This window comes from Ursus maritimus, unplaced genomic scaffold (assembly GCF_017311325.1).
Source record: "Ursus maritimus isolate PB19 unplaced genomic scaffold, ASM1731132v1 scaffold_18, whole genome shotgun sequence".
NCBI classification, from domain to species: Eukaryota; Metazoa; Chordata; class Mammalia; order Carnivora; family Ursidae; genus Ursus; species Ursus maritimus.
In genome coordinates, this window is record NW_024424230.1 from 25,513,590 (window position 1) to 25,538,812 (window position 25,223).

At 38.8% G+C, this 25,223-nt stretch overlaps 1 protein-coding gene across 5 annotated transcripts in view; it reads left to right on the top strand.

Annotated features, from left to right (window-relative positions):
- Window positions 1-25,223, top strand: part of SMAD2 (SMAD family member 2) — a 77,679-nt gene that overhangs the window by 2,051 nt on the left and 50,405 nt on the right. For 4 of the 5 annotated variants that reach the window (XM_040632535.1, XM_040632534.1, XM_040632537.1 and 1 more), the window contains one exon: window positions 20,864-21,151. In XM_040632535.1, the coding sequence (XP_040488469.1) occupies window positions 20,916-21,151 (236 nt within the window). In that variant the 5' untranslated portion in view covers window positions 20,864-20,915. Of the gene's footprint in view, window positions 1-15,958; window positions 16,086-20,863; window positions 21,152-25,223 lie in introns of those variants that run through there. The other variant, XM_040632536.1, reaches the window with a different exon arrangement.

Below are 25,223 nucleotides of genomic sequence, written 5' to 3' on the forward strand. Positions count from 1 at the left end.
CAATTTTTATTAATGTGATTGGAAACATCCATTCCTGGGCTTGTTTGGGAAGAAATGGCTCTTAGAGCTTCACTTTTTGTCTTTGTAGCTATGCCTTCTAAAGTGATTTCACACTGTAGGTGTCAGCAAAAGTTTGGTGTTTCATGGTTGTAACTTACCTGTGCCTAGTTGTAAGTGATCAAATCTTTACACAGTCTGTAAAGTTCATGTAATAACAGTCTTGTAAGAAACCATGCAGGGTAATTTCCTGTTGTTTGTGGCTTGTGAGGCCTGGTATGTGTTTTAACTAAGTAGGAATTTGGGGATGGTTTTGTCCATTTCAGCAGTCATTCTCTTTAATAGGAACAAAGGTGGTTTCTACTTCAGGATGGCAAAAGGTCCCCTTTTCATTTTCATATTGTAAATATTAGAATCCTATTGCTATAATCTTGTTACTTCACGTTGAGGGGAGATATGTGAGTGAAAAACAGTTGAGCTGCATCACCTGCTGATCAAAGACCCCTTAAAATTTTACATTTAGCAAATATTTTCAGTTTTGGCTTTTATAAATGTCTGAAAGCTCTCTTTATTCTAGTTTGGTTTTTATTCTGTTGGCTTTGTGCTTTAGGACTCCAAAGGCCTGGTTTTGTAGCAGCTTTTTATTCAGGTGTTTTTGTAATGCATATAAAAGCTGTATTTAGTGTAGTCTGGCAGATGGGGGCTTATTCATTTTCTTGGGACAAGAGTCATTTTTAGAGGGTGGAGAGGGGCATGTCTCTTAGATACCTTGTCTTCTGGTAAGAGGAGAGGAACCGTTTTTAAGCTTTTAGTTTTTGTCAGATGAAAGCTGTTTTCCACCAAATATTGCAAGGATATGTCAGAAAAGAGAAATCCAAAGATTTCACAAGCAATTCAGGAGAGGTTATACATTTATTCAACAAAATAATTTGTATTTATTGAACAAGTAGCATTTATTTATTCAACAAATAAAATAGCCTGTGCTGTGTGTCAGGCCCTGGACTCAGCGATAAAGGATCTAACAAGAAACAAGTATAACCCTGTTCTTTAATAGAATTCGAAAAGTGGAAACTCCTCCTATCTCCTGCCTGTCCTCCAGTCTTTAGAGTAAGAAAATCATGTTATTGTACAAATTGAGGGAGCTTGTGACGCGTTACTGAGTCAGTTCCTAAAGTATGCTTGCATTGCTTTCTGTCAAATGCAGATGGGAAGATGTCAAGTGTTAAGTCATAGTGTCACTGGCAAGAGTCTGTATTTGGTGGTGGGGGGGACTTGTCACCATTGTTGCACAATGTATACAAACTGAGGATATGGCCAGTGTTTCAGAAACATACTTGTTGCTGAACAGATGAACACATGTAGCGCTAAGCTTAATTAGACCTTAGTTTGATTATCCGTTGCCTTTTAGTTCTAGAAACTGGCTGGAGAAAGAAAACATATCTGCATTAGACAGGTTCCAGTGAAAGAATTGGAAATAAAGTGCAAAGACACTGAGCTACATCGAGAGTAAGGAATGGGCTACAATCTCCTGCAGTGGAACGGCCATGGGTTGTGGAGTCAGAGGGACCTAGGCTAATGGTTGGTTTCTCAGTCACTGTGTTGGTCAAATTGCTTAACTTGTGAGCCTTGGTTTTCTGACCGAAAACAGAGGTAATGACATCTGCCTCTTCCCGTTATTACAAGGATTAAATGATTGTGATTGAAATACCTAGGACATTGCCTCAGACCTAGGGTCTTCCCAGATGATCTCTTGCTCTCTTCTCCTGCCTTTCAGTTGTTTTCTTTCTAATCCAGCTGATTTGCCTACCCTCTTATTCTTGACCTATTATAAAATGTGTTTGAGAAACAGACAGTAAGCAAAAAAGGCCTGGGATAGCTGTAAACTATCTGAAGTCCACACCTAAAGTTCTAGTCACAGGAGAGCCATTGACACCCTTCATCAGAACCTGTTGGCGTATATTTCAGATGTTTCTAACAAAGTTATCTAGCTTCTAAGCCCACAGTAGATTAGAAAGAAGTAGGTAATGTGGGTAATGTGGGAGGTTAAGGGGAGTGTAGCGGGGGTGGGGGGGTGGGGGGTGGGGTAGGAGGATGGGGAACGGTTAGCCTACTGTCTGATGTAAGAAAAAACAGATAACAGCCTGGTGAGGATAACAGAGATAATCTACAAGACACAAGACAAATATTCAGAGCCTAACTAGCATATCTGGGACCATTCAGTGCAGGACTAGACCTAAAAGCATAGTAATGAATGTTTATCAATTAACTTAAACCGTGTTTGGGAAAATCTTTCTAAGAGTGCAGTAATCTACATAATATACTGTAGATTGTCATTCAGGATGGCTAACAAATGTTCCTAAAGGGGTAGAATGTTGTGCTATATCAAATGACTTATTTCATGAAAGATCCACAGTACCTTCTATGACCAACATGCTTTTAGTTAACTTAACACTTTTAGTACTTAACACAGTACCTACTATGACCAACATGTTTTCATTTGTTTTGCCATTTAGAGCAGCACCATGATTCCAGACTGAGAAGCCTTTCATGTTAGGCCAGTAGTAAAGAAAGGTGATCTAAGTAGTGTAGCACCCCATGCCACCCCTTTTCTTCAGAGTAAGTCATTCTTTGTCAGTCTGCAGAGGTGTCATGTAAAACGGTTCACTCCAGCTTTAAAACAGAGTGTGCTAGAGATTTCAAGGACGGAACAAGTGTGGACAGTTTGCTAGTCTGTTGAGGGCTTCTTACCTCTTATGTGTGACTTTGACCCGGTATTAGCCTTAATAATTTTTGGGGGAATTATTCGCCTTCCTACCTCTGAGTTACTTTCTAAATCATCTACTCTATTAAATGCTAATTGGTGACCTTGTAATACATGGCCTTAGCTATTTTTTAAAGATTTTTTTTTTTTTTACCAGTAGTACAAAAGTAGTTCAGTCTTACTCATTTAAAAATGCAGTTTGAGGCTTATTGCTTGTCTTTGATCAATTTTGATCATTGCTCCGGATTGTTATAATTGTAATACATTCAATTAGGACATGTTTCAGTGCTGATTCTAGATAGACATGTCAAGAATAGCTCTCAGCTTCAATTTCAGTAATTTCATGTGGGGAGAATGTAAGTTTGCCAAGCTAGTTGAATTTAGACACTGCCTCTGATTTGGCCAGATAGCCAGAAACATTAGGGTAATTCAGTGATTTACATACTTGCCTAACATTCTAGAGTGGACGCGTTCCTCTTCATGCGTCTGAGCCGCAGCGGTGGAACCGTGCCTGGTAATTTAGATCTGTCTTCAGTTTGTGCTTGTAAGAAAACAGAAATCCTAAAGTCAGTGATTTAATCCCACTAAAATTTGTGAGTTTACTATGAAATGGTCACTAATTCTCCTGTGGGTCGTTCTCTACTTTTTCAAAATCTGGAATTACTTTGGCCTGAAGACAAAAGCAATGGAAAGTGAGTGTAGACCTTAGTTGCTGTCTGTTCAGTCCATGCGTTCAGTTTGCATCTGAAAACCTTCATTTCCTTAAATCTAGTGCCCTACTCCTAACTTTTTAGGGGGAGGGCATAGTTTCAGGCTTAATGTATTCAGTTAGTAAGGAAGAATAATCATGGGGGGGCGCCACTGGAAGTCCATCAAGTTCAGTACCTTGAGGCTTGGAATTCAGAAAAGACTGGATCCGAGGAAGTGACATGGAAAATCTGTGATCTTGTAATTTGCCTGTGTTTAAAGTGAAGTACATTTTCATATGCTGCTTCAGCTCTTCCAACAATTCTATAAAGATAATGGTTCAGCTTTTGTAAATATGAAGGAAATGCTCTATCTTAATTCCATCCTTCATTACAAAATGTGGGGCGGTGAATCCGATTTGCAAAGTTCACAGACTAAACTCCTGATAAATGCTACAATGGGAGCTGGGCCTATGAGCTTTCTCCCTTGATTTGAATGAACTCTGGAAACTTTTTTGTTGACTAGAGCTGTTCTATCTGTGGCAGTGAATGCAAATTTTCCATGTTTAGACCAACCTTTTACTTCCTAGACAGGTGGTTAGGGTGTAGTTCATGTAAACTGGCCAATTCAACTTTTATTTATAAAATGTTTTAAGTATAAGGAGGGTCCAGCTTTGGCCTGAGGTTTGTACGTTGGTCATTTCTGCTCTAAACCCATAGTTTTCAGACTGAAAGCATGCGTGCGCGCGCGCACACACACACACCCCCCTATGCACACAACAACCAGAAGGCTTTTGCAAAAAATAAGTAAATAAAAATAAAACATTCTGCAGAATCTCAAAATGTAAGGGGAATGGGCAGTTGCTGAAGCCCTGCCTGCTTGGTTTTCCCCTTCCCCAGGAAGCCTTTGGAGCTCCACTGACGAATAATAGATCGTGGAGAAAAACCTTGGCTGTCGACCCAAACTGACAGGGTAGACGCTAGCCACATGTGGCTATTTAGCGCTCAAACTGTGACTACAGTAACTGAGGAAATAAATGTTAAATTTAATTTAATAGAAAGTTCTGTGGAACAACCCTACTCTAGACTTGGCGTTGATTGCACTTTCACAGCCTGAGGACTGTACCCACTTGACGTGGCTGTACGTGCTGCTTCAGCAGAAGGTCAGGACAGGCTCTGGGAGTTTGAAGGGCAGTTGCAGTACTGAGTATTCATGCTGAGTTGAGTCTGGGCCTGAGCTTGTCTGGTCTCCTAATAATTGGATGCCCTTTTTTTTTTTTTTTTTTAATAATCTGGGAATGATAAACCAGCATGTAATTTTATGTCTACAGGCTGACTATAGACCTATAGATTCCATACAACTCATTCAGGGTGAAAGGCATAGAACTCCAAGAACAGGCAGTCTCTTCACACAGCAATCCCTATGTAATGTGGACTTTCACTGAACAAATGACCTAGTTTCAGGGTTAAATTCAAGCTCTCACATTACGTTTTGACAGTCCATAAAACTGAATACACAAATGTTTTCTATTTGCTTTAGTTTAAAAGGCGCCCAGCGTTCTCCATCTCATGGGGCCACGTTGGGTTTCCAGTGGCAGTATCTTTCCTTACTAGCTTACAACTTTGAAAAAAAGTGTAGTGAGAATTGAGAAATCTGTTTTTTTTTTCAAATAGTTTTTATGTTTTTTTATTTTTTTCATGCTTTCTGTGCTCCTCATTTCTTTGACTAAAACCATTGTAAAAATCCACGTCATTAGCAATTTGCTTTTTTCCTACCTGTGTGGTATATGTTTGAATGTGGATGGTCAAAAACCTAACAGTGATTTTATACTATTTCTAGAAGGACCTTAGGTGTTCTTTGAGATGGTACCATCATATTTCAAGTGTTTTATGTTGAAACATCTAACTTGATTTTCATTTGAAATAAAAATTCATATAGGTATTTGGGGAATATTTGGTATTTGCAATTTGAAGATATTTGAAACCTACATTTGCTTTCTATATTTAATCACTTCCTTTGTTCTAGACTTGAACCTTGTGAAATGGTTTTTTTGCCATCTTTTATATTCTGTTTCCTACGTCCCTTTCAGAAGTCACCAGTGAATTCTGAACAGCCAAGTTTAGCAGTCTTTTTCAGTTATCATACTACTGTTCTCAGTATTTGACATTATTGACTATACTTTTCTTTATCTTGGTTTCTTAAAATCTCACAGACCTGCTGAAACAGACTCAGATTAGGCCCATTCGACCTGTTACAAATATTGAATAAAATGAAGGGCTTCATTTCTCTGGTGTATATAGTTGATCTAGAGAGGGAGGGGAAGAGGAGAGGAGAAGGAGAGGGAGAGAATGTTCCCAGGTATACCAGAAACTTGGAAATCAGTCAGTGTTAAGGAAAAACAGACTCTGGGGGAATTTATGAGGTAAGAATCCAGTAGCTAGGGATGGAGTTGTAATGCCAAGACTCAGGGAACTATATGCTAAATGTGTGTGTGCACGCGCGTGTGTGTAGAAACTGTTCCAATATCATTGAAACATCTGTGGCCTCTGGCAAAAACAAGACTCAGACCTCTCTATGAAGGAACTAGAAAAACACTAGTCTTTATAGATGGACTTAAATATCACATGAGGGCCAAGCATGATAAATAAAAAGCAGATACCAGCTAGATGTAGAATGATGGGCTTTTAAAATAGGTCATACATTATTGTCATTCAGAATTCAAAAGGTACAAAAGGATATATGGTGAAAAGTCTGTGCCATCCTGTTCCTTGCCCCACCCAGTTGTCTTTCCAAAGGCTGGTAGCATTACTAGGTTTTTGTGTAATGCTCCAGAAGCTCTGTGCATATATGAGCAGCTCTGTGCATCTGTAACCTTTTAGTACACATGGTCATGTATTTTACATAACAGTGCATCTTGTAGATTATTCCACATCAGGACGTAATAAGTACCTTTTTACTTTGGTTTTACGTATTTTTTATATGGGTGCCTATAATATATTTAACTGGTCGTCCATTGGCGGACATTTAGGTTATTTCCAGTCTTGTGGTATTAAAAACAGTGTTGCAACAAGTAAACTTTGTTTATTCATCATTCTATGCATGCATGAGGTAGATTTCTAGAAGTAGGTTAAAGGATATCTACATTTGTATATTTATTTTAGGGAATGTGCTTTATCCCCCCCCTTTTTTTAGTGGGTAGTACATGCACATGGTGCAAAATTCAAAAGAACAAAATAGTAAATAATGAAAAGTAAGTCTCCCTTAGACCCAGGTCCACTTTCCAGAAATGGAACCACTGTTAATGAGCTTCTTTCTTGTGTATTCTTCTAGAGCTGCTCTAACGTGGCCCCTCGCCACATGTGGCTGTTGGATACTTGAAATGTAGCTAGTCAGAACGAGGTGGCCTGCCAGGTGTAAAATACAGAGATTTATAACAGTACAAAAAATAGAATGTATTTTAATTTTTTATGCTGATTGCACATTGAAATAATATTTTGGATATAGTGGGGTAAATCAATTAATTATTTAAATGATTAATTTAACATTTTTACTCTAGTTTTTTAATGTGGCTAGTAGAAAATTTTCAGTTGTGTGTGTGGATGGCATCCTGTTTCTGTTGGGCAGCACTGGCCTAAAGAAATTCCTCGTGGATACAAACATGTAGGAATATATGAAAATTTCTCTTCCCAGGTAGGTTTTTTTTTCTTTTGCATTGTAGTCTGTGGGAGCAGAAATCTCTTGCTAAGATGATGGTTAAAAGAGACATCAGGCAGTTCTTCGCTGTCTCGTTTACTCTTAACCATTTACCATGATCATTGTGGGTCTCACCAATGAAAGTCATGCTTCCATTGACTTTTATGGTGTTTGTGCACTTTGGAGAGAAGCCTGACGTTATTCTTGGCTCTCTGTTTTTGAACCTGCTCTAATTTGCACTGGTTGCCTCTGCACCTAGGACATGGCCATCATCCTGGGATTCCCCTTCATGGTCCTCTTATGGGGTTCTTCACTTTCTCCTTTATTAGATCTCTTATTCTTTTGGCTCTCCCTCCTTTTGATGAAACATATCCTTCCAAGACTTTCCTTGGGAGAGAATGTGTTGGGTAAATATCTGGAGATGTTACGTGCTTGAAAATACCTTTATTCTGCCCTGGTTGGGTAATAGAATTCTAGGTCGGAAGTAATTTTTTTTCGCCAGAATTAATGAAGGTGTTGGTCTATTGACTTCACTTTCAGTGTTACTCTTGAGATAACAGAGCTTCTGGTTTCTTCTCTGAATAACCTACTCTTTTCTCCTAGGAGACTTTAGGCTTTTCCTTTGTCTTCAGCATTCTGAGGTTTCACCCCCACCAGCCTGGATGTGGGTATGTTTTCTGCTGTTGTCCTGAGGTCTTGATCCTTGATCGGCCCTTTAGATCTGGAAACTCCCATCTTTCAGTTCAGGGGTTATTTCTAGATTTCTTTGAAACCCCCCCCCCCCCCCCAATCTCATGTCTTTTTGAAGTCCTGTTTGGATATTGGACCTCCTGAATTGGTCTTCCAGTTTTCTTCACTTTTTCTGCTATTTTCCATCCTACTGTTTTTTACCTTCTGAAAGATTTCCTCTATCTTACTTTCCACCCCTTCTATTGATGCCCCCCCTTCTGTTATCAAAAACCATCAAGCTATCCAAGAACTCTGCTTTTATTCTTTGAATGTGTCTTGTAAAGCAAGCTGCTCTTGCTTCAGGGTTGCTCTCTCTCCCCTTGTTTCTCTAGCTGTGTTGATGATTTTTACAATGTTTTCTTTTCTCTGTATGGTCTCAGATTTCTTGAGTTGCATTTTACTGTTTTTAGCCATTTTTCCCTTAGGCAATGAGAGTCATCCTTGATTACAGAGGTAGGGGTCCAAAAAGTTGCTTAGAAACTGAGCATGTGGGTGAGTCTTGTCTCCTTTCAGTTTCATTGTAGAGTGATCTGTGTGGGCTGTTTGTTGGTAAACTCTCAGTATTAGTATCTGTACGTCTTCCCTCCTGGGTTTGGTCAGGTACCCCAGAGAAGACTCTTGATCTGACTAAATGGGTAAAGGTCTGGCTGCTAGTATTTTGGAAGCCAGAACCCATTGGAGGAAGGGGTTCGGAGTCCGCATTTAGCATACAATGTACTCCTCCTGTTCCTTTACTCCCTCTCTTTTCGTAGTGGTCCCCAGACCATCTCCTAGTCCAGTGAGACTGTTTTACTCTCTGCTGAGAATAAACATTTGATCTTTCGGAGAGGGAGAGGAACAAGTACCCAGTGACACAGAGTGGGGGAGCAGGTCTGAGGATGTCATTGCTTCTCAAATCTCTCTCACCCAGTCCTGCCTGTTTCTCTCAACCTTCAGTGTTTGCTGTGACTGGTACTGTCTTTTACTTAACCCTTTGAGGATTCTGCTGTGAAAATCAGATGTTTCCCTACACCNNGCATAGAGTTAGTTCTCTGATCTGTTCAACAATGACTGCTTATCTGTTCATTTTCCAGTTACCAAAATTTTGCTTGTTTTCTTTTTTACTCTTCTCTCTGTCCTCATGAAATTGTCTTTTTTCTTTTTCTAATTTTATTATGGTTTTTAATAGGCTGTTTTCACCTGCAACCTACTGATTAAAGTTTTCCATTAAAAAAATTGTAAGCATAACCCTCTGAAAGAATTAGAATAGAATGTATAACTTCAAATCAGGATGAGGAAGTGGAAATAAATTTGATCATTCCAACAGAAGGCAGAAGAGGAGGAAAAAAGCAAAGAAGATGCTTAGGTATTAGAAAACACAAAATAAGATGATAGAAAATTAGCTGAAGTATTTTCATAAACCCAATACATAATTTCAGGTAGAGCTTGGTGATTAAAAGAGAATGAAACGTTAAAAAAAAAAAAACCCTCAACTAAATGCTTTTTATTAATAGACATACTTAAAAGTATGATGACATAGTTTCAAAGTAAAGGAATAAAAAATATATATATACGCTAGGCATAAACTATGTCTTAATCCATCTTGGGCTGCTGTAACAGTATTCCATAGACTTGGGGCACTTACGAACAACAGAAATTTATTTCTCACAGTTCTGGAGACTGGGAAGTCCAAGTTCAAGGCGCCAGCAGATGTGGAGTCTGGTAAGGACCTGCTTCCTCCTTCATAGATAGCTGTCACTTTGCTGTCACCTCATACGGTGGAAGGAGGCAGGAGAATTCCCTAGGGTCTCTTTTATAAGGACACTAATCCCACTTATGTGGAGATGTTAGGACATGTTAATAAAGAACTAAAAATTAATGAGCTAACTATACAATGCAATGAGTTAGAAAAAGGAAGGAAATAAAGTTAAGAAACATTAATGAAAAAAAAAGTTATAATCAGATCAACTAAATGAAAGGTGCTAAGTTGAAAAGACTACGTTTGCCAAGATTGATAGAGGAGGAAAAACGGGCACAAATGTATTAGAAATCAAAAAGGGATATAACTAACTACAGACAAATTGAGATTAAAAAAAAAAAACAGCAACAACACTGTGAAGAGCTTTTTGCCTTTAAATTTGAAAACAAATAGAATGCACAGTTTCTTGCAAAATAAATGATCAAAATTGGCTTAAGAATAAGAAACTTGACAAGATTATTATTTATTTAATTTTCTTTTTTTAAAGATTTTATGTATTAGAGAGAGAGAGAGCGAGCACAGGCAGTGGAAACAGCAGGAAGAGGGAGAAGCAGGCTCCCTGCTGAGCAAGGAGCCAGATGTGGGACTTGATCCCAGGACGCTGGGATCATGACCTGAGCAGAAGACAGACGCTTAACCAACTGAGCCACCCAGCGGTACTAACAAGATTATAATTTAAAGACTTAAGTTAGACATCTCTGTATAGCAAAATAAGATTAAGTAAAAATCCCAAACCAAAAACCCAAATCCCAAGTGAAAACCCCAGATGGGAAAGTTGTATAAAACATATGAAGGGGGACACCTGGGTGGCTCAGTCAGTTAAGTGTCTGTCTTTAGCTCAGGTCATGATTCCAGGGTCCTGGGATCAAGTTCCACTTTGGGCTCCCTGCTCAGTGGGGAGTCTATTTCTCCTTCTTCCTCTGTCCCTCTACCTGCTTGTGTGCGCATGCGTGTGCTCTCAAATAAATAAAATCCAAAGCCATATGAAGAATCAGTAATTCCAGTTTTATACAAAATGTTAATAGAAAATAACAGAAAAAGTTATTTTGTTAGGCTGCTGTAATCTTGATACTCTGGGTGAGACAAGTGTAGTATGCAAAGGGAGGTGAGTAGGCCACATCTCACTAATGGACGTTGGAATAGAAATTTTAGGTAAAATGTTAGTATTTGCTTACAAAATACCATGACTAATAAGGGTGTGTCTCAGGAATGTAAAGATGATTAAACATTAGAAAACTCATAAATGAAATGAACACATCAAAGGAGAAAAGCCATATGATAATCTTCATGGTTGAAGGGGGAAAAAAAGCATATGATTAAATTCTGTACTCATTCTTAGAAAACTTAGTATAAGAGAACTTAATTTGAATAAACTATTGTTGGTTAAAAAAAAGAACAGACAAGTGTACATAAGGCATGATTCCAATTATATGAGTTTCTAGAACGGATATAATTACTTTGATAGAAGTCAGATCAGTAACTGCCTGGGGTGAGGAAGGTAGATTGACTGAAAAGGGACAAAAGGAAACTTTCTGGGATGGTGGTTATGTTGGTGTATACATTTGTCAGAACTCATCAAACTATACATTTAGCATTTGTGCATTTTATTGTGTGTAAACTATGCCTCAATAAAGTTGATTTTTAAACCGTATGTAAAAACCATGCATTTCTGTATACCAGCAAGACACAAAATTTAAATTTAAAAAGTCACTATTTAAAATGACAACAAAAGCCACAACATATCTAGGACAAAATAAACATGTGTGAGACCTAAATGGAGAAAATTTTAATACTCATATAATTCAAATTATAAGCAGATGTACTTGTGTTTATGAATGGAAGACACTATTATTAACATGTCAGTTTTCCTCCACTTATTTATATATTTGGTGTCATTCCAATTAAAATCCCAGGAGGTGAAAGAGGATTCACTTTATCAGATACCAAGATAATTCTTTCGCTTTAGTAGTTACGATGTGATGGTATTTAGATTAATGGAAGATAGAGATTAAGGGAAGAAAAGAAAAGAGCCTAGAAAAATAAGTAGCATTGTAATTGCTAGGGAAGTTTCAATATATGGTACTGGTATACTTGGTTATCTTTGTTGGGGAGGGGAAGAGCCCTACCTCACAACATATACAAAAATAAGTTACAAGGATGAAAAGCAAAACTTTAGACTTAATGACTTTTAAAAGATGACAACAAATGGAAGGATTTTAAAGAAGATCCCAGTGTATACATAATACAGTATTTAAAATACTGATTAAATATGTTCACATTAAAGTAAAATCTTAAGTATATAAAAAGCCATTGGAAGTCACTTGCTGGATGAGGATATGTGGCTTGTGTGATTAAAAAAGATTATCATCCAGAATATGTAAATAAACCTTGTGAATTAAGGAAAAGATGGTGAATATGAGCAGGTAATTCAAAGGAATAGAATCCTGAAAAGTCAATAAACATGAAAATATTCTCAAACTTCTTAGTAGTCAGGAAAGTGCAAAACTTCAGCAACCCTCTGTGTCAACACCCATCCTTTTGGCAAAAGTTCGAGGGACCAAATAATGTCAAATGTTGGGCAGAGTAGGAACTCCTACTTCCCTGGTGGGAATGACAATTGCTGTCACCAGGTTGACCGTATTTGGTAAAGGATATGTGTGAGTCCTTCTATGCAGCCTTTCTGCTCCTGGGCATATGTCCTAAGGCAGTGGCTTTTCATATGTTTTTTACAGACCCTGGTGGAAAGTAGTATTTTACATGTGACAAAAACTGAATTAAAAATTTTTAAAAAGTGTACTCTGTTTTCTACTGTATTCTGGCTTATTTTCTCTGAGTTTTATTCTTAATTTTTGTCTGTTTTTTCTTTTTCTTTTAGAAAGATATTTTTCAGAATTAGCTAAATGGATTTCATGTTCACCAGTGGTTCACGACCCTGACTTTAGAGAAATAGCAGAGGAGAAGATACAGTAAAATGTCCATTTTAATTGAAAGAGACCACGAATTAGGTTGTAGTGTACCGTGTATTTCTCACTGTGGCTCTTCTTTTTGATCAAGAAGTCTGAAAGTTTCTGCCCTTGAACAGTTGTCACATACCTTAAGAAGATAAACATCTGACTACTCATGGCAGCTTTTAAAAGTGGAGAATTGGAAACAATCTAAACAGGAATCAAAAGGAGAATGGACAGTTAGCTGTAACAGTCACACAGTGCAGTGCTGGATGAGCTGAAGTGAATGAGCTAGAGTGCAAGATTATATATCGTGTCGGCATGGATAGTAATAATAGTGGAAGAAAAAACATGACATGAACAGTGTTAAAGTTTCATAGAAATTTATAAAATGTGCACGTTTATTTTATGAATACTATATGTAGCAAAACCATTAAGTGACAATGGGGGAAAATCAGGGTTGTGATGATCTCTGAGAAGCAAGGAGGAGGGGAATGGGAATGGAAAGGTATATGTAGGGCACTTGAGCTGTATCCATCTATCATGTCTCATTTCTTATATCTGATCAAATACCGTAGAATGTTAAGAATTGACAGAGCTGAGTGGGAGGCCCAAGGGTGTTTCCATATTTTTTTTGGTATGACTGAAATATTTAACTTTTTAAGATAAACACCACAGTAAAACCCAAGATATTTGGAAGAATAAATTCAAGAAGTTGTGTGAGACCTTTCCAGAGAAAATTATACAACTTATTGACGGATAGTAAGTCCAAAATAAGTGGAAACATCTCATTTTCATAAATAGGGATACTCAATATTATAAATATGTTGGTTCTTCACAAATTAATGTGAATTCATTGCACTTGTAATCAAAATCCTGTGAGTTTTGGTGGAACTTAGTAAACTAAACTTAAGATCACTAACATCAATTTGAAAAATAGAGAGAGGGGCTCACCCTGCAGGTAATCCACTTACTGGAAAGCAGGAGTCAGTAAAATCCTGTGATACTGGTGTAGGTTTGAACAAGTACAGTGAACAGAATACAAAGCCCACAATCAGATGTTGGTTTGTAGGGATTAGGTACGGGAGCTGCATGAATTACCAGAGAAAAGATAAACTGTTTCGTACATGGTGCTGACAAAGTGGGCTATCCTTCCAGGAGGGGTTCAGGTCACTATCTCAGCCCCTAACCAAAAACAAATTCCTCGTATATTAGAAACGTAAATGTGAAAAGCAAAACTAAAATATCTGCAAGAATATCTAGGGAGGAGTATCTTTAACATCTTTGTAACCTCAGATTCCTCATTTGGAAATAAGGGTATCTACCCTACTAGCTGCTTGTGAGAGTTGAGTTAATGCTTACCTGGACCCTGAGACTAATCTGTTGTGTCGTAGAGTAAGCAAGCACTCAGTCAGTCTTCTGTGTTTGCGGGCAGAAACGGATTTCTTTAGAAAGAAGCAAAGTGCAGCATAAAGGATTCTAACGTATAAATTTGTGTACTCTAAAGCTATAAGAAAATGAGAAAACGTTCTAAGGCTTTGGAGATTTTTTGTAATACATAACGCATGATAGGATTTCTATCAGAGTAAATACAAGAAGCAAAGAACAGCGGGGTTGAAGACTACAAAGAACACGTACTGTAGTTTAAGGAAATATGTAGAGAATCCTGTTTGTGAAGCTATGTTACACCACGATTAATAACTTGCAGGCTTTATTTGTGAGTTCGGGATAATCAGACCTCTTACTTAACTGAAACTTTCCAGTGAGTAATCTTTGAATCCTAATTTTACTGATCTATCACTTGATAAGCTTTCTTACTGAGCTGTGCAGATGAAGTCTTCCTATTCTAATGAATCCTGCTTGTATGTCTCACTTATTGCTGAAATTAGGAACAGAATTAGTATCTGAACTTGTTTTTCAGTTCTTGCAGATGTTGGAAAAAAAATTCTAGCTTCAGTATAGCGCTTGCTGCCACACTATGGGAGGAATCTGTATATTTTGCAAATGACTCATTCATATTTCAATAACTTGATCATAAATCTAGTTTTCTTACTCCCTTTTGTCTTCAGCTTAGAGCATATTGACATGGATTCCTTGTAAAAACCTAAATTCAGTCTATTAACATTTCAAGACTGTTGGCTAAATATATCTTAGCTATTTAAAATGCTCAACTGGTTGAAATGTATTATCAGCATTACTGAAAAATATTTTACTGAATAATTTAAAAGTTCTCCAGAGATAATTAGCCAAGTGTCAGCCAGCATGGTTACAGAGACATGACAAGTTGAGGCTGGTAACTTTCAGTGATTACATCGTTCCAAGGTGGTCATAAGTGCTGTTCTAAGACATGGGACACTGAGATCATGTGGTTGTACTAGGCCATGAGGTCATTCAGATGACCCAGAGTAGGTTTAAACTTTTCATGTGTTTGTTCCATGAAGAAAAAAAAATTAAGGTTTCATAGAAAACTTTCATATCCCCAAGAATGCATCTGAACTCCTAAGAAACATATCTCCTGACAGAAGTGTCCAGAGGACCTGTTACTTAGATTCTTCCTGCTGCTGAGAATCCCTTTCAGTGTTGCTGATTATCGGAAGTTTAATTTTTATTCATTTTTTTAGGTTGAGTTCTCATACATGGATTAATTGAACCAAAGGTCTAGACACTTTGAGATAAATTCTTCTTCTATTTTGCTTGTTCTGTCAGTTTTTCACAAGAAACAGGGATCCCTTTTGGAACTCACAGAGAGTTTTGTTCTAAGGCTAAAATTGGTGTGGGGCCGGAACTGGACCTGGAGAGGCCTTAGAAACCAAGCCTGAAGACCAGCTGCCTTTGCTTTTCAGCAGGACTCACTGTCTCTGCTTTGCCTGGGCACACTCTTGCTTCTGTGCTGACTACCCTTCCCCGAGCCTCTGTGGTCTTCTGGTCATGTCATGAGCACGGTGACTTACATAAAGGCCTGTATAATGCTGACCCGGTAACAGCCTTCAGATTTGCTTCTCTTTCTCTGTTCAGATAGGGATTTGTCTACCACTGCATGCTCTTTAGTTATGTTCCTTAGTGGTAGTTGTTTTTGAATCCTCCTTTTCCCTAAAATGTCTGCATCCACTTGGTCAATAACGGGTGAATCGTCTCAAAAATAACTGAAGGAATACTCCTGTCCTTAGCTCTAGCTTCTGTCTTTGGCTCTGTCATCCGAGCCGGCCTTCCTCTCCCGGGTGGCCTACCACATGGCTTCCCTGTATCCCATATTGATCCCATATTGTAGCAATACCTGGATTTTTTGGTAACTCCTAAAATGTTATCTGCCTCTAGAAAACATGCTGAACTTTCTGCCTGATGTTCTCTCCTCTCTCTTTCTTTTCAGGCTTCTGCTGTGGTGTCCCTGTTGTGATACCTCTCCCTTCTGAAGGTTGAATTAATAAGCATGTTCTCTGTGCTCGGATAAGACTATGTCACATGGTACTGAGGTTTATACAGCTGGCTCCCCTTCAGCATGCTTTGTGGCAGAGTAGGAATTCAACAGAAGCCCGAGGTAGCCAGCTATACCTTTTGCTGCCGGGTAGTCCCAAACGTCGACTTTGGTGGATTATTACGTGGTGTTTGATGGAATTTTGTGTATTTGCTCTATTTGTCAAGTTGTAGTTTTATGTACTAGAGTGCTTATTTATGTGTATTATGACAGAGTCTACCACTGTAAACAGCTTAACAGTGCTACTCTCAAGTTCTGTCTGTTCTTTACTTACCCTACAGATCTCTAGCTCTGAGCGAACCTCACGTTCTCACCAGTTCTGCTCTACTGCTAAAGAAAGTCACATAATCCTGCTTATTGGCTCCTTTCACATTTTTAGTGTCTAAACCACAGCTGGGCTATCAAGAGTGCCAGGGTGGCATTGTGATGTGGAGTTCCAGGAGACGTCCCTTAAAAAGTCTATCCGTGGCCAAATAAATTTATGAAATTTGGCACACTGTATTGCCTCTTCTGGGAGATCCTTGGAACAGTCTCCTGAATTGAGGCTGGGGGCCTTAACCTCATTACTCGTTCCTCCCTTATGAGGAATGAATAGGATTATTTATTAGGTTGTGACCATTTTTTTTTTTTTTTTCTAGCAAACTATACCGCGGCCTGAGTATCTTCAGTTGGGAGACCATTTTGAGAATGGTCTTTTGAGAATTATACTTGTTTCTTTTTTTCGGTAAATGTATAGCTTTATTACAACAGCCTTACTACCGTGCAGATTCTGTGCAGTTTTCCATGGAGACCGTCATATCACCAGAGAATATGCCTCTTCTTTCCAGTCTTTGTGCCTTTTTTTTTTTTTTTTCTCTTTCTTGCCTTAACTGGGCTGGCTAGAACATCCAGTGCATTATTAAATAGAAGAGGCAACAGTGGACATCCTTGTCTTATTTCCAGTTGTAAGGAAGTGGATTTAATGTTTCACCCATTACATATGTTGCTGGCTCTAGGTTTTTCGTAGATGTCCTTTTGCAGAATAAAGAACTTCTTCCTCTTTTCTATTTTTCTATTTCCAGTTTGCTGAGACTTTTAAATCATAGATGGATATTAAATTAACATTGTCAAATGCTTTCTTTTTTTCTGCATTGGTTAAGAGAATCATAAGGATTTTCTCCTTTATACTATAAATGAGGTGCTTACTTTTTTTTTTTTTTTTTTTTTAATGTCAAGTCAGTTTTGTTCCCTGGGATAAACCCCACTTGGTGATGATATATTACCTTTTCTGTGTATGTTACTGAATGTGACTTGCTAATATTTGTTACGGATTTTTCCATATAGAAGTGTAGACCTTTGCATTGCGTTAGTGCAGAATCTTGGGTCCAAGCCAGTTTCTTGCTCCCGTGCCAGGATCGGATAGCTTTTTCTTCTACTCATTCCTCAGCATGGGTGTATCTTTGTCTGGGACTGGTGGTGGCAGTGTCTCCTGCCTTCCTGTAGCGGAGTAGACTGTGGTTATTGTTATGTGGTGAAAGGCTTATTTGCGTGTGGTAGGTGGGCAAGTAGATTCTGCCCCCTCGACCCTCTTCTCTCTCCTCCAATAGTACCGTAGCTTTCGCTCTGTTCTTTCCCTTGGGCTCTGGGTGTGGGAGGCTTTCCTGATTCTCCCCTCCTAGGCTTTTGTTTCATAAGAGATGCCACTAAGGGGGAAGAGCTGTCTCCCAACTCTTGCTCCATGCCAGTCTTTCAAGAGATCTCAGTTGAAGCCCTTGGAGAAGAGCTTGTGAATGAGTGCAGATTTCTTCTGTCTGGGTCTTCCACAAATTCTTAACTGTCATCCTAGCCGACACTCAGCCGTTATCTTCACTTCTGTCTTCAACTTTGAGCCCATTGATATGACTGTGTTTCCTTTGTATCTGTGGGTTGTTTTCTGTCATCATTTCTGATAAGTTCTTGGCCAGTATCTCTTCATGTATTTTTTTCTGCCCTGGTTTCTCTTTCTTCTCCTTCTGGGACTCCAGTTTAACTCCACTTAAACCCAGTAGACATTTGGTCTTGGATATTCAGGTTTTTTTTTTAATGTTCCCCCCCCCCCTTTGTGTTTCAATTTGGGTACTTTGATTTGACCTGTTTCCAAGTTCACTGTTCATTACTGTTATTAAATCCATCTAAAGAAATCTTTAATTCTGATACTGTGTTTTTCATTTCTAACATTTCCCTGTGATTGTTTTTTTCTAGCTTCAGTGTATGTAATGAAATTCTCCCATTTCTTTATGCATGTTGTCTGTGTCTTCCATCAGGTCCTTTAATGGTTTTGTCTCAGTCATTTTAGTCAGTTTAGTAATTCCGACATCCGGGCCCTCTCTAATCCAATTATATTCATAATTTCACCTTTGCCTGTGGCTTGCTATTCCCTGTATCTTGTAATTTTTGATTGAATGCTGAATATTTGTATAAAAACCATACAGATTGAAGAAAATGGTATTTACTTACAGAAAACTGCCCATCATTTCTTGTGTTTAATAGATGGTGGGGTTAAATCAATAAGCTGTGTTGTCGGGGCTAGTTCAGGATTTTGTTGCAACTGTAGTGTTTTGAGAGCAGGATTGAGACTTTGCCTTTGGAAGATTTGTTGTCTGAGTGTAATTCCAGCTGCCTCTTTGTGCTGTATATCTGAGCCTTCAGCTTCCTTGACCTGGCGTGATTTCTCTGTTTATAGCCCAGTTGTCAGTCCCTTGGTCATTCTGGATTTCTTTTTGCTCTAGTCCTACCCCAGACTTCGGTGCAGAGTGAGGTATCTCTCTGCTAGTAACACCTTCCAGGGGTTCCTTGCAGCAGCCCGTCCCTAATCCAGCCTTGGTAGTTCAGTGTCCAGAGTATCGGGGTGAAAGTTTTTCTCTTAGCTCTGCTCTCCCACCTCAGCCCTTGGCAGCTGAATGTCTGAGATCTCTTGGGTTGATTTCTCTCACTTGTCCTGCACATTCTCTCCCCTCCTTGTCAGAGGACAGATAACTTGGATTTGAGGGAGACCATAAGCTTCTTAGGGCATCTGTTTCCAGGCCTGTCTCCACACCTTTGGCATACTTTGACAAGCATGCAGTGGAGCCCTGTAGAAATGAGTGGTTGGGTGGTACAGGTTTGCTCTGTGAAATCCTCAGAATTTTAGTATGTCTTGTAAACTGTTAAAATTTATTAAAGAGTAGATTGGTTTTTCCTTACCCTCCTCTAGGGTAGGATTCTTCCTCTGTAGCTGCTACACCGGGAGAGAAACCATTCCTGGGACTCTCTTCTTTCATGGCTCAGCGCTTTTTGGAATTTAGTTCCACTTAGATTACTTTGCATCCTAAACTCTGATGGGTTCAGAAGAAAACATGATTTCGTAGCCTTATCTGGCTTATTCTGCTTGTTAGGGTGAAATGCTGGTTGGGTGTCATTTCTACATCCTGATTAGAGGAGGGGCTCCTCTACACCTTTTACTTTGTAGCCTGGATATACCTGCTTCATTCTAGCTGACTTTTTGTAGGGTTTTTTTTTTTTTTTAAGATTTTATTTATTTATTTGAAAGAGAGCAGGAGCAGAGGCGGAGGGGTAGAGGGAGAAGCAGACTCCCTGCTGAGCAGGGAGCCCAGCCAGTGTTTGATTCCAGGACCCCAGGATCATGACTGAGCTGAAGGCAGACCTTTAACCAACTGAGCCACCTAGGCGTCCCTGTAGATATTTCTTAGAGCTACATTTCTATATCTCCATTCTTCTCAAGTCTCAGCTCTCCAGTTCTGTCCTCAAATGGTAAATGATCTTGTCTCTTATTTTGAGATTAAAGTCATCCACATTAAAATTTAATTATGGGGCTTGTGAAGAGTGTGGGGAGAATTTATGGTAGGCGCGTAGAAAACTATGCACATGACAAACTGAGATCATTAACTGGGGAAAAGAAAGAGTTGTACAAAAAGGGAAACATGATTATGTAGTAGTTTACTACTGATCTCATCAGACACAAAACTACCTTTGGGAGATAATTATTAAGGTTGGAGGAAAGTGAGCAGTTGTGGTTTAAATCCTCATTTTCCAAAAACAGCAGATAATACCTAAATTTGATGTTTCAAGGGATACCATCATGAGCCTCTTACTTGAAGTACAGTAGCAAGAATCAAAGTTAAAAGATTTTAAGGAATTGTACCTTGGTGTGAGAAGAGGAAATATATTTGACTTTAGTTACGACGCATGTTGTTTATTACTTAGATAAAAATGAAAAATATTTTTGAAAACTTAGTCTTGGCAAGGGATCGTATAAGTGAGCCAAACCTTTTCTTCACAGACTGTATTTACCTTTTTTTTTTTTTTTAATTTTTGTTGTTTACTTCACACTTGATGCCTTTTCCCTTCTTACAACTTTAGATTTTCCTTTATGATACGTAGTTATGAAATTTTAAAACTTCAGGGAGAGTAGACTTAATACATTTAAAAAATACTTTTGTTAAGTATCCTCAAAAGTGAGAAAAACTTTCTGGTGAAAGTTTGAATATCTGGCTCATTGGTTTTCATTATTTGGTGAAAATATTTTAATTATTGACACTATTAAAAGTTAAAAATGAAGTAGCATTGGTAGTGATAAATTTGCCCAGTGATGGTAAAGATTTTGCTTGCAAAATTACTGTATTTGTCCACTTATAACATGGTTTTGTTTTTTAGAGTTTGTTTCCACAGTTGCTTTAAAGTAGTAAAGACGTTGTCGTGGGAGAAAAAGATAACTCTGAAAGTCTGCTATGATGATGTGAATTTCTGTCTCATAGAGACAGTGTTGAAGTTACGCCTGGATTTTAAAGGTAGCCTCTGAACGATCCCTTCCGTATCTTTTCTAGGTTAGGTAGCGGAGCGTCTTCTCTCAGTGCGGGTTGCAGCCTTGGTAAGAACATGTCGTCCATCTTGCCATTCACTCCACCGGTTGTGAAAAGGCTGCTGGGTTGGAAGAAATCAGCCGGTGGGTCTGGAGGAGCAGGCGGAGGAGAGCAGAATGGACAAGAAGAAAAGTGGTGTGAGAAAGCAGTTAAAAGTTTGGTGAAGAAGCTAAAGAAAACAGGACGATTAGATGAGCTTGAGAAAGCCATCACCACTCAAAATTGTAATACTAAGTGTGTCACCATACCAAGGTAAGTGTCGCTAGAGCAGAACTTCTGTGGTCATACTGTTGAAAATTGCTTAAAGGAAGCCAGAAGAAAATTACTGAAATTTTGTTACTGTCAAGTCACCTGTAAATAGTGATTATTAAAACATACGACCACTCTTTTTAACCTGGCATTTCAGTTTTGTTTGACTAGTTAAGACTTGTTTGTTTTACAAGTCATTTTCTTGAACAATGAAGTTTAATCAAGCAAAATAAAATACTTAGTTGTATTGTTTTATCTTCACTGGGTTCATTTACCTTCATTGCCTGAATGCGCCTTTGTAGCTTACCCTCATTTCTGTGATTGAACAACATTGGAATAAAGAGTCAAAGCTTTTCCTCTCGTAGTGCAGTGCTGACTGACAGTTTTCTCCCGCCTTGGTCAAAAGTCCGATCAGTAAAAGAGTTAACGGAGGCAGCTAGCACTGTGATGAATTTTATTTATATAATTTGTGTTTTGAGTTGCAGCATTACTTACTAGAAAGAAAGTCTAGGGGGCAGTGTCTTAGATGTCCAGGGAGTCAGAACCTGGTGCAAAGACCTACCTACTTCTTGTCTTGGTAGGGCCTGTTACTTAAGAGGTTGGAGTTTTATGAGTGTAAATTTAATTATTTGTAGATAAGTACCACTGTCAGAGATGCTGCTTCTTTAATAGTAGCAAGTGGTTTTTAAGTGTTTCACTACTCTTGGTAGACATTACAGGGTTTGGGGGAGTGGCAGCATACAGCATTTTCTAAAAGGACTTCCAGCAGCGTCAGACGTGTGGGCTAGCGTGTAGCACATGAAGCCATGCTACCTGATCGACAGGTTCCCAGTGAGCTTTGGGAGATACAGTCTGGATGCTTGTTGATAATAGATCCCAGTAACACCAGCCTGTGTACTCGCAGATACTAACAGTAGAATGTTTCCTGCCTTATTTGGTAGGTTAATTATGCATTTCTTTTATTTTACTTGCTTCACGTATATCTTAAATAAGAGTCACTTTTTTGGTTTTTGCTTTTATTTTACAAATGCTTACGAGGGCCTGCTGAATGCAGGGCACTATTTCTAGGCCCTTGGGGATACAGTCTGACCAAAACAAGAGTTCCTCCTCTTCTGAGGCATAGAGATACACAGTAATCAAGTGGACAAATTGATATAATTTGAGATGGTAATGAGTGCAAAGAAGACCATGACTGAGGGATAAAAAAGCTGCTTTGGATTGGATTGTGACACTTAAACTGAGCTTTGAGAAGTAGCAGCTAGCTGAAGGGAGAGTCTTCTAGGAGAGGAAGGAGCCAGTATAAAGACACTCGGGTGAGAAATAGCTTATTGGAGGATTTTAAAAGGAGCCCAGTAGAGATGGAGGAATACAAAACGAGTATAAAACTTGGAAGGAGTCAGATAATACGGCATTGCAAGGCACAGTGGGAGTTTGAATTTTAGTTTAAATATAATAGAAAGCAAATAAAGATTTTTAAACAGATTTTTTTTTAAACTTAAGTAGTGGTGTGTGTGTGCGCAGTAGACTGGCTAGTGGGTCTGGAAGGAGGGAGATCTGGAGGCTAGTAAAGTAGTCTGAAAGATGCTGGAGGGTAGACTGGCACGGTGGCTGTGTTAGCACACGAGGTGGACAGAATTGGATGGAGTTAGAACTGGAAGGACTTGGTAATGAATTGGCTAAGAATAAGTCACGCTACGTTTGCTAATTTTTCATTGTGTGGTGCCTTGGAATTTCAGTTTGGTGCACATTTATACACATTTACACATGTGTGATACCCTCTTCCTCACTGGAGTTAAAATACGGTCTTTGTTCTTGAATTGCTTTTTAGTAAGGGAGGTGAACTTTACAAAATAAAGACCATTTCATAAGTAGTGTAGGTGTTAAGAAAGATGTGTGCTCAGGGAGTGATGTCCAGAAGAGAAGAATTTTGCCTACCCTGCAGCTTGTGGAGAGTTTCCTCCCGGAAAAGGATGGGTGCCAGAGCTGAGTCTTGATGGGTGTAAAGGAGGGATTTAGTCAGGAGAGGCCGGATTCTCCCAGAGTGGTCCTGTGCTGTTGAGAGAAGGGTGCTGAGCTTCTAGTGTCCTGGGAGGCTGTAAGGCGGAGGTGGGTGTGGCCGGCTGAGGCTGTGTGCGTGGTACGGAACCACAAGGTGAACCTGAACCTGAGCGTGGGTGAAGGTGGAGTCACCGCAGAGTCTCAGCAGGGCATCTGGCTGCAGTGAGGAGAATGACCCTGAGACTGTTGAGAGTGGACGCAGGGAGACCGGTTAGTAGGTCCTCTTCCTCGTCCCAGGAAGCTGCGTGTGCCGGGAGACGGGGCCGCGGCTCTGCGCAGCACGTCTGAGGCTGAAATTGCGTGGCGGAGCGGTTCTGGACAGCGGAGCTGAGAGAGAGCCGTGCGGTCCCTTCCTGTAAGGAGCAGGTCATACAGTAGGTAGCAACTGATGGTCAAGATGTGTGCAGGTCACCTTGGTGAACATTCTTTTCCTGTTTTCCATTCCTCTTCTTGTAACCTAGTTTAAAAATTTTTCCATATTCTAGGACTTTCGATCATTAAAAAAACCTTTTTTCACTCTTCTGCCTGAACAGTGGAAGTGAAGTGGTGGTTGACCGTTGTTGTGTTTTTTATAGTCAGAAGTTCTTTGAAGCTTAGAAACTTGACTTATCTAATTTGGTGGGTGTTTTTTGTGTTTTGGGGGTTTTTTTCGGTAAAAAATGTAGATTTGTTAATACTGGCTGTTGTCTATCAAGAAGTTTAAGCTTCTTACATTACAGTTTGGTCCCATACATTTTATAGAGTTTGCTTTGTTTTTAGTAGTAGAATGGTTAATAATACTGTGTTAGATTATTAGTTATTTCTTAACTACTAAATGTTCTTAAACATTCAGTCAGCTCTTTAAATATATATATGTCGACTGTAGTGGTTGGGGAATGGGAGTGGGTACAGGAAAGGTCCATTATGGATAAATCCAAACCATAGTTTAGGCAGAACTATTTAACATATGATAAAGAATGGATTTGCTGTATAAGTTTATGTACTTAAAATCTCAAGAAAGTTGTTAATAAAATATCTTAAGCTTTTACAAACCTAAAAATACAAATAAGTTCATCCAATGAAGAACATGAAACATAGATTACTTAATTTTTAAAAACGGCTAATATTTTCTGTTAAAATATCTGGTGTATTGACTGTTAGCTGTTTCTTCCCCCTTGACCCCCTCTCTTTTCATCTTAAAGTGGGACTCAATTTAGGGCAGAAACAATCGTGGCTTCATGTCCCTCCCACCCTTCATACAATTGCTCAGCCTTCATAGCTTTGTCTCTGAAGGGATGGAGGCTGTAGTTACACACACGTCACTGCTGCTGCTTCCCCGTTGTTGAATGTGGTGACACAAAGTGGTTCATTGGTAGGACTTTACCTGTCAAGCCGCAATGAGCTGAATAGTATAAATAAAGTTTCATGAGGCTTTTATATCTCAAACATTTTTGAGAACAAGGAATGGAAGACAACTCAGTTGTAAAATGAGAATGGCATTGATATTTGGGTAATGAATCAATCAGAAGAAGAAGAAAAGGCTTTTAGTGCATATTATCTACAATAAAGCAAAATCCAAACTGCTGTAGGGTTGGAGACTCTAAAGTTAAAAGTAAGGGCCTGGCAATTTTATAATATCCATTATATGTAAATGTGTAGGAATGAGGAATTCATTTCCATAAACATAAATTGTAAGGGCTTTCCTTGGGGTGGTGCTTTGACCATGAAATCACATTTTTGATGTTTCATCCTAAGGAAACTGTCAGGGATATGGTCAGAGATTGCTGGTGTTCATTTCAGTTTTGTTTGGAATAGCAAAGAATTCGAAAAATCCCAATCCTGACCCTTAGTTTTCTTAACTCTAGTAATAAAGGAAATTTACCAACTCATTTTATACCGGAATTGAACACGAACAGTAAAAGAAAAGTTTATACTAGTGTTACTTATAAAAATAGATGGAAAAATTATAAATAAATATCAGAAACTAGAGTTATTAAAAATGAAGTGACAAAATCATGACTAGGAAAGGTTTATTGCA